The 10481-nt window shown below is 41.4% G+C and overlaps 1 protein-coding gene across 1 annotated transcript in view; it reads left to right on the forward strand.

The window, feature by feature from the left end:
* Window positions 1-4375, forward strand: part of loxl2b (lysyl oxidase-like 2b) — a 46990-nt gene extending 42615 nt beyond the window's left edge. The window contains exon 14 of the mRNA XM_082554937.1: window positions 192-4375. Coding sequence (XP_082411063.1) covers window positions 192-262 — 71 coding nt within the window. The 3' untranslated portion in view covers window positions 263-4375. The remainder of the gene's footprint in view (window positions 1-191) is intronic.
* The last annotated feature ends 6106 nt before the right edge of the window (window positions 4376-10481 follow it).

The raw sequence follows: 10481 nt of genomic DNA on the forward strand, positions 1-10481 counted from the left end.
TCAGATTTTAATCTTTCATTAATGAGTTGCCCTGCTATTTCACATGAATGCTAATGAGTACCCTGTGAGCTTCTTTTTATTTATTTTTTCAATTTCCTATGCTTGACAATTAGAGTGAGTGATTCTACAAGTGTAAAACAAGGACAAAATGTGTAGGTGGTAACTGTCTGTCTCTGCTGCTGAACTTCTAGGTGGCTCATTAAGCAGTGAAACGGAACAGACATTCCCGGGCCTCCACAGCAACCAGGTGACCCACAGGTAAAGACAGAGCAGAGGAGTGGAGTTAACTGGCCTATGCTTTCAGCAGAAAGACCAGCTGAAGCCAACCAACCACTACACATCTCATCTACGTGGATTCCTCTGACCAGCCATGCCCTGGTCAAAGCATCTGTTTTTACGCTCGCCTCATCCATGAGGCAGTCGCTTTCTTTGACCCTCTCCCCTCCTGTTTCCCTCCGGCAGACAGAATATTTGATTCCCCCTTCTGTCCGTGCAGCGGCAGCTACTTTAACAACACTTCCAACCTCTCTGGTTAAGAGCAAGAGAACGGTGAAACTCTCTGTACGCCCTGTGACAGAGAGAACTTGTTTTTACAGACCTGCAGGTTAGTGGCAGGTGTATTACACAAGGCGAAGTATCAAGGAATGTCATTACGAGTCTGCCTACTTTGAAATGCAGCTTTTTAAAAGAACCCTGCTGCACTTCTTTTGTGTGTATGTCTGTGTGTGTTTTTCCCTGAAACTCTCCCTGAAGAGTTTGGTTTGTCTGTGCCAGGTCGCCTGAAGATTGACAGGAATCATCAATAGCAAACACAGCAGCCTGTGTGTGGAAATGCAGGCTATTTTTCATTCCATTCATTTTTTTTAGCAGTTTCAGAAATGTTTTTTACATGCTGAAGCCCAGATAACTAAGCTTCCTATTGCAAATGTTATTTAAGCGTCACATCTTCAGTGAGGAATTTTTTTCAAATTAAGCTGTGGCAGAAGCAATTTCTGCAAAGCAAAACAGCCCGTTCATCACCAATTACAAGTGCTAATTGCCTGGTTCGGCTGGAAAACTAATCTACCATGGCTGAAACGTGACGTATTAAAGTGCCTTAAAGTGCCCAAAGCCATTTTAGCTCTGCACACTGCACTGACAAGATTGTGGTCACATTTCATAGAAGAGTAGCACTAAAAGTCTCTGAAGAAGCTGATCATATAAAAGTATGTTGAAAGAAATATAGAAAGGAATATTATATTTCCTATTTACAGCAAGCAATAATTACTTCTAATAGGGGCTTTTGATTTAGTATGCCTGCCAACATTACCTTATGCTGGGCTAAAGCTGGGCAGACACTGTACGATTTTGTCAGTCGCGCGATTCAGCTCCTGCTCAAACTGTGCGATTGACTCGCAGGGGTTAGAAGTTCATAGGTCACGATGCAGGGTCTAACACTATACGGCCTGATGCTCTGATGCGACCTGAGTGCTTACACTGTGCATCCATAAAAATGAAGGTTAACAGAAAATCTGTCGCTCAGTCTCCCTCTCTGTCTTTCATTCACACAGACACACACACCACCACCATCAACTTTGCTAAATTGCTAATGAAAAACACTGATCGGGCAGCTGTGATTGAGCAGCAATGTCCATCCAACTATTTTCACGGTTGTTGTGTTGTGATCGTGATAATTTTGTGAGGCCACATCGAAAAGGCTCGGATGAGCTTTCCAAAGTTCTACAAGTGCCTCCATCGCTTGTGTCCAGATCACACGCTGCACTCACTGCTGCGCTGCTCCGTCTTTTTCACCGAAATCTGTGTTTGCGCGTGCGCAGTGTGAGAAGCTGCGGTGTTTGAAATCCTCACGACCAAGCGATTGATGATCGGGAGCTGGTCGTGAGGTGTTAATCGCTTGTCGTTACCCCACGTATACTACACGATGCACGACGCACGATGAAGGCCAAAATCAGTCGCACGACTGAAAAATCGGCTCAAAATGGGCCAAAAATCGCACAGTGTCTTAAAGATCCTCTGATCAGCTTGTTATGCTGCCCTCTAGTGGTTGACAATTTCCAGGTTGCTGAAGTGTTGCAAACGTGTACTGCAGTCAGTACACATTTATATTACTATGAGGTGCAGGTTATACAGTAAGTTAAAACATAAGAACCCACAAACTGTCGAAAAAAATGTTCTAAAGTGAAACAAACACAGTTAAAAAAAACTCTTTAAAATCTAATCCTTTTAATTATTTTTATTGTAAACCTTCAGTGTTACTATTATTATGTGCCTCAGTCACACAGGTCTAGAGACCCCCTGGCAACCTCAAGGAGTAAGGAAAAATATGCATTCATCAACCAGTAGGCAAGTGGTTACTGGAGGTTGCTAGCTGTCACTGAATGTTATTGGCTGCAAATATTGGCTACAGTAAACCTACTTTTGATTTGGCTGAGATGCCGATTTAGTGCAAACACTGGTGACCTAACCACTCTGCATTAGTGAAACTTCAAAAAGTCCATTGCAGAACCACAGGGAGGCTGTTGGTCAGCAAAAAAGTTCCACCTTACAACTGAAACCAACATGTTTCAACTTCTACGTTTACTTTAAAGGTAAACAGTCTCCATTTCTTGTTGGTGTCACGGTTTTCACAGCTTCACTACAACTTATAGAGTAATTTGTAAATTTTTCCAAACAAGTCGCTGATTTCCATGCTAACTACTGCTGACTGTGACAACCTGCTAGTGAGCAAAGCAATAGCAAGGAAGTTTTCAGTGTAGCACTGTATACTTTTTTTGCAACCAATTTCACGCTAGCAACATCCAGTAACCATACACCAACTGGCTGTGGAATACACACTTTTTGCTAGCATGTATGCTAGCAAAAAGTCACTGATTGGTCTCTAGGTCTGCATAAATTGGTCTTAAGCATTCAATTTCACAGCAACTACCAGCAAATACTTGCAACCATTTGGGGAGTAAATACAAACAGGTGTCTACACCTGTGGGATTGGGGTCTTATGTAACCAGTGAAATCATTTTAACTGCATCACGTTCTAGCTGCATCAGCTAAATCAAACACATACCATTTTCAAGCTATTATGATGATGCATTGACTGAGCAGTGAAGAACTGCTTGTCAAACATACAGGAAGCTCCCAATTGGTTTAGCTAATAAGCTTTTAATATATAGACCTTTGTTGACGCTTCACATGATAGTTTGCAAATATTTAAGAGACAGGCATTATGTGGTATAAATGTGTCTTGTTTGACTTTATAATCCTGTTAGCAACAGAGATGTGCTAAATGTTGGTTTAAAAGTACAAGTTTCTTTCCAAGTTACACCTATAAGTTGTTGTTGTTGTTTTTTTTTTTTTCAGAAAAACATGATATAGTAGAAACACAAATCCATGTCATTGGTCCTGTTATCAGTGTTCTGTTGTAAGCTAGTGTAAATGGATTGCTTCCTGTCGTTAGCTTGTATCTGCAGGTACCATGCATCGGATGTTTTCCCTTCAATTCAAAAACTATCAGCTGCAAATTCAAATATCACAATAAAAAGTACTTTAAGACATTTGATTTTATATTTAACTCCAGTGTGGCTTTTAGGCTTCCAGTCAGTGGGACTCTTTTAACATGAGGATCACAGGACTGCTCTACAGTAACATGCTGTCAAATTTTGTCTTGCTGCTTTACATGCTGGCTTCATAAGGCAACAGAAGACCTGATCTCCATCCTGTGGCACCACAGATCCTCTAACAACAAATAGAGAATGCATTCCTCCCTGTTTGTCTGTTCCAGATATGTTTTTTTCTCTTTTATTCTTTTGTACAACAATGTGTGAATCCAGTGTTATTTTAATGGTGCTATCAAACTGGTCCTCTGTTTTCTGAGGACACTTTACATGTTGAACAGCCACATGTATATATGTATACTAATAGTATACTTGAACTGAGCATACACAACCATTTGTAATTGTGTTTTCTTATTAATGACCTTGTTACCCCCTTGCTAATGTAATCCTCTTGGTTTTTAAACTGCTGATATCTGGTGTTTTTAGACCAATGTCTGATTGTGGAATACTCTTCCTGTCACGGTGGGATATCGAGTTTTTAGTGCTGTCTTGCTGTTCAGTTCCAAAGCCAAGTATCAGGAAAGTTTGAGACTTTGAACCACAGACTGGACTGTCTGCTAAAATCAGCTGTCTTTGGCAGCATTCACCCTGCATAAGATGGACTTTTTTCCTGTTCTGTGTCATTTCGCTCAGACGTGATTCACATTTCAGCTTTGATTTTTAGTACATTTGCAATAACCTTATATTTTTTCCTTTATTGTTGTGAGTTGTTGGGTGTAGAGTCAATTAAATTTACAACACAATAAACTGTAAAAGTGTGTGGATAATTTGTGGACAGACTGCACATTTTGGCTTAAATATTTCCATTTATAAGACGTTAGTGAGCCTCGCTTGGATAATGGCTATAAGCTACACTTGCAAGACTAACTCCTGATTTTGTAGTCGTAGACAGCATAAAAGATCGGTGTAGCTTCTGGGTATGAAAAATAAAACTGCATTCTATCTGAAGGCTCCCAGATGGCAATAGCTGTGGTAGCAAAACCACTTAGAGTAATTTTAGACGTATATGGGAAAACATCTTGATGCATTCTCAATCATCCAGGTAAAGTAAATCTCCAAAGGTTGATTCTGTTCATCTGGACGTAGCGTTTTGTGGGAGAAACGTTTCGTCACTCATCCAAGTGACTTCTTCAGTCTCAGCTGACTGCAGGTTTCCCCAATACTATAAACAGTACATTTGCATAATGACTGAAACCAGCCCACTGAAGGAACAATGGGCTGGGAGGTCAGTTCCTTCATCATGATTATGCAAATTCTTTTTTTTTTTTTTTTTTTTTCTAAATGACATCAGAAACAGCAGTATGCGACATTACGTGATGGCAGAGCTTCAGTTCATCCTTTGTCTTTTTTTTTTTTTTTTTTTTTTTTTTTTTTAATAAATAGGACAGGGGGAATGAATGAGAGAGAGAGGGGGAGAGAAAGAAAGAAAACCAAAGGGGAGAAGAGACGGTGAGAAGGGGGGGGGAAGAGAGACAAAAAAAAAAAAAAAAAAACTCCTGGGTCACCTGTATGGAGAAAAAAAAAAACAAACAAACAAACAAAAACAAACAGAGGAGACAGCAAACAACAAAGAGCAACATAATAATAGAGAAAACAAAGCACCATCACAATAAACTAGCTAGTCATAGATATCAGTATTTACTAAGTAATAAACGATATTGTGCAGCACGCAAGATAGACAGCGCACAGTGTGCTTTGAGGCAGCAGCCAAGAAAGCTTTAGTCCACGTCTGTGAATACCCATGTGTGCATACCTGTGTGGATCAGCATGCTTGCATTCCAAAGGTTTCTCCATGTAATGATCTGCTAGGGAGTGTGGGGGGGCCACAGCCCCGTCCTCCAGGGTGTGAAGCGGGTATGGAGGAGATCAAAACTCCAGACATCCAGAGGCCCCCAGAACACAAGAGACCATGGAAGACCAACAGAGGGGCAGCCGCGCCACTGTCCCAGTAAGAGCTGAGGAGAGTCCCAGATGAGGGCTCGCCCAGCAGCCGCAGAGCAGAAGTCAGGGGGAGTTGCAGTGACGCGCCCGTGAGCTCCGCCGGCCCCCAGCTGCGCCTGAGTGACCGAGCCCTAGGCCGAGAGGCCGGGGGCACCCCACCTCCAAAGGGGCCCGAGCGAGCCCCAGGCCCCAGGCCCCGCCAAGGAGTGAGCCGGTGTGTACCCGGACGCCCACCCCCAGACACAAAGAACCACCAACACACCGACACCTGAGGGAGTCCGCCACCGGCAGGGGAAGTGGTGGTGGGTGGAGATAGGCCTCCAAACCTTGGAGGGCCTGAGGTGTCCCCAGAGAGGTGGCGTCTGATACCCAACCTGACATATAGACACAGACATACAGGCACACACAGACACAAACATCCATTCCCACCCTCATGCTCTCATATGCACTCACTCCACACTCAACCAACATGGAGACAGACATAAAGAGACGCTGTACACACAATCACACTCCCCAAGCGTACTCTACAAACCGGGTCTAGGTACTGATTATGCAAATTCTAATGACCATTGATCAACGACCACTGACTCTTTATAAGATTGGAGAAACCTGCAGTCAACTGAGACTGAAGAAGTCACTTGGATGAGTGACGAAACGTTTCTTCCACTGAAAACGCTACGTCCAGATGAACAGAATCAACCTTTGGAGATATCTGGGAAAACAACTTTCTGATTTGACCCAGATCTGTTAACTCTTTCTGAGTTTATGGGCTCAATTAAAACGTTATCTATTTTGTAGATCTTCGTCATATTATCTTGCAAAATGGAGACTTATTAGCTAACGACCTGTCAATCACAAGTTGTTAGCTAATGCACCTTTGCTTTGAGAGTCGGACCAAACCTTCTTTGTCGCATCTGCTTTTTCTAACCATGATGGCAATGGCAGAAACGTTAGTTCCCAGAATTTAAAAGAGGCCTTCAGAGACCAGTGGGTGACATAAAGGTAGCTAGGGTAGGTATAGTAAGATTACTTATTGTAAGATAACTTTAGATTAGTTGCTAAAGGGTTAAATAACTAAACATTTGTAAGTGTTGTGAAGGTACCTTCAAATTTTTAATTTTCCCAATTTAGTTATAGTTTAAAAAGTTAAAAATAAAAATATATAGTTTAGGACTAGACTTAACCCATGTCTGGGGAATCAACCTGTGGGTTTCAAGGAAAAGACAGCACAACCACAAGAGCTTCCTGGTTCTTGGTATTGATTCTCGTGAACTATTGGAGAGATTAACATGATTTTTCCAAAGACATTACCTCATTTGATGTTTTGATTATTGCAGTGCAGAGAGCTGCTTGACATATACTAAACTGCTACTTTATGAGCTCTACTTCTTTAACTGTGTGCTATTGCAAATATATAATCAGCCAATAAAATGGCAGCAATTTATGCATAACATGATCAAGAAAACCTGCTGAAGTTCAAACCAAGCGACAGAATGGGAAACAAGGTGATATAAGGCACACTGAACGGGGCATTGTTGTTTGTTCCACTCTCAGCCAAAAACAAGAAAAGTGAGGCAGCAATTTACACTGGCTCACCAAAATTGGACGGCAGAAGATTGAAAATATGTTTCCTGCTCTGATGAGCCTCTATTTCTGCTGCAACACTGAGATGGCAGGGTCCAAATCTGGTGTAAACAGCATGGATACATCCTGCCTTGTATCAGTGGTCCAGTCTGCTAGTAGAGGTGTAATGGTTGGAGGATATTTTCTGGGAATCCTTTGTGTGTTCTTAACGGAACACTTATGGGAGAAGTGTTGTTGCCCACCAATTTCAAAGGTAGGCTGGCATGAGTAGAGTCAAAATGTTTGTTGGCAAGCTACTTAAAGCCACATTGTCCTTGATGCACCATCATTACTGTGTTTAACAGATATTAGAATATAAGGCTGGGTTGAGATATGGTGACTGTGAGGTCAATTCAATTCGATTCAAATTAATTTTATTTATATAGCACCAAACAACAGGCGATAGAAAGACTGTTTTATATTGTAACATAAAGACCCTACAATAACAGAGAAAATAAACCCAACAGCAATCAGATGACCCCCTTTAAGTAAACTCTTGGTGACTGTGAGAAGGAAAAACTCTTTTCCAATGAAGAAATCTGCTGCATAACTAAGGAGGGGCTTACTTAGGGGCAGCCATTTGTTGCCACAGGTTGGAGATGAGGAGAGGGAGAAAGTCATAACATATGATTCATGTTAATTCACAGTCGCCAACTCATTCAGTCAGTCATTGTGTCCTGTGGATAGGGACAGAATACTTGTTTAAGGACTGCCAGCATGATTGAAAAGTTTAATTACAGGATAAAGGTGATCAGTCAGAATGCATTTATATCAGAAACCATGCAAAATAACCCTGTAGCACTGAAGACTCACTGGATCCCTGTAGTGTAGGGGTCAGTTTAAATACTGCAGCAGGCACTGTTTAACCAAAGCCTGTGCAGTAGTACAACACTGACCTCATGTGGAGTAAAGCCCACATTACAGCATTTATCTGCAGAAGAAGCGGTAGAAATGATTTACAGTCAGTGTCTGTGTCCAGGTGTGTTTTTGTCTGCTGAAGGAGTACTGGCAGGAAGCCTAGGACAGAGTGACAAGCCCTGCCCATATGAGATACCTACAGGTCATTTTCTGTGTCCACTTCTGCTAACCAACACGTTTTAATGCAGAGGTGTGGACTCGAGTCACATGACTTGGACTCGAGTCAGACTCGAGTCATTAATTTTATGACTTTAGACTTGACTTGAAAAAATGTTCTAAGACTTGTGACTTGACTTGGACTTTTACACCAATGACTTGGGACTTGAATTGGACTTGAACCGGTTTACTTGAAAAGACTTGATATTTTACCCCAAATATAAAATTTAACATGCATATTATATAGAGATTGAAAATGTGACGTCATTCACGGGTAGAACCGCAAAGGATTCTGGGAACTCGTGGCAAGCGGTACTAGCGCACGCAGGCTTTCAATTAAAATCAGTTAAACAGCGATAAAAAGAAACACAAAAATGTCAAGAAGCTGTTGTATTATTAACTGCAATAGCCGGTCGCATGACAGCCACGGGAAGCCGACGGGTAAAGAGATCGGTTGTTATCGGATTACGTCGTTGAAGAGAAATTGTTCGAGCCATGTTTCCGAAGTAACAAAGACGCGACGGATGGCCTGGATTGCAGCCATTCAAAGATAAAATATAACGTCCCAGAACACTCCAGCTCACAGGTTAGTCTGCTCCAAGCATTTACACAAAGGTCAGTCTGCTGTTGTAGTTAACATAATTGGTGATATAGGTTACAAGCAAGTCTGGCACTGAACAGAAATTGTCGCGCTATGCTCCTTTATTTATTGTGCATAAATAGTGAATTGTCCTGACACAATATTGCGTTTCGCTTCTGTTATTATGGTACATTGACAAAAACATATACTTTTATTCACAGGATAAAACAGGTTTTTTGTATCACTAATTGCCCAGTGCGATTACAGACTGCGGTAAAGTGAGCCGTCATTTGTGAGCCGCGGTCAAGCCAGCCGCCTCCTATCCGCGCGGTGATTACAGCATACAATATTGTTGTCACTGCTACATTTCTGTGATGCTACCAGAAATTATTTCCACTACTAATTAATTACCGTTGAGCTCAAAGGTCCTATTAATAAACGGTTAACGAATGTGTATTTATGACGACAATTTGTGAGACTGGTAAACTTATGATACGTACGATGGTCTTTCGTTCTACACGGTGCATTTCAAGGTCCTGTACCCATCCGTCGGTAAACTGTACCTGGGCTTGTTGCAGTGACCTGAAGTTACTAAACTTCATGAGTGTATGCACTCACTCCAAGAACCGTATGATTATAAATATGCATATAAATATGCTAAGATGAGATAGCTGACTTCATCTAACTAGCAAATGTTGTCCAGGCTACGTTGGTGATACAGTTTTTTTTAATGTGTATGATATTTTTGTCATGCGATTTTAAAGCCGGTCCTACAACCGCATCCAAGAATAACATGCAGCTTATCTCAGAACTGTCGGTGAAAATTATTCTTGGAGCTAGGTTTAATTGAGCTGCATTTTAAAGAGGTGCAATTTCACAATTTGTGTATATTTTCTAAGTTCACTATTTTGTCATGTGTTGAGAAAAACACAGATTTTAAAATTACATGGTCTAATATTTACATTTAGCATAACTGCAACATTATTTTTTCTTTTTTTTTTTAAAGACTCGAAAGGACTTGAAATTCAAAGTTTCAGACTTGTGACTTGACTCGGACTTTTACACCAGTGACTTGAGACTCGACTCTGACTTGCCTGACATTACTTGAGACTTGACTTGAGACTTGAGGATAAAGACTTGAGACTTACTTGAGACTTGCAAAACAATGACTTGGTCCCACCTCTGTTTTAATGTTTCTGCACTGTGGGAAGAAGTAGCCAAAGCTTGTTTCAATAAATCAAATCAGGATGGTGCATCGACATACCAAACAATCCTGTTTCCCCATCTGCCACAGACAGATCTTAGCCCATCACCCACAGGCAGAAAGGGGGTGGAGATGTTTACAGTAAAGCCCAATTATGAAGTTTCTGCCAGAAAACATCCAATAAACCACAAACCCAATGAATTACATCTGTCATAGGCACAGTTATTTAGAAGCAAGGCAGTATAAGCTGCCCCAACTCTTTATGCAGTCTTAATATTTGGACGTCTTTCTCTGTTGTAGGACATTAGCTATAGATCCTAGAGTGAAGCCAGACATTTCTCTGTTTGGGTAGTCTATTATGCTGGACCTTAAAGTGAGGAGCAGTTCAATCACACAGAAAGAGGACCAGACACCACCCAGCTTCCTGAAGGGAAGCCAATCAGGTTTTATT

Source organism: Aulonocara stuartgranti (genome assembly GCF_965226115.1).
Source record: "Aulonocara stuartgranti genome assembly, chromosome: 12".
In the NCBI taxonomy this organism is placed as follows: domain Eukaryota; kingdom Metazoa; phylum Chordata; class Actinopteri; order Cichliformes; family Cichlidae; genus Aulonocara; species Aulonocara stuartgranti.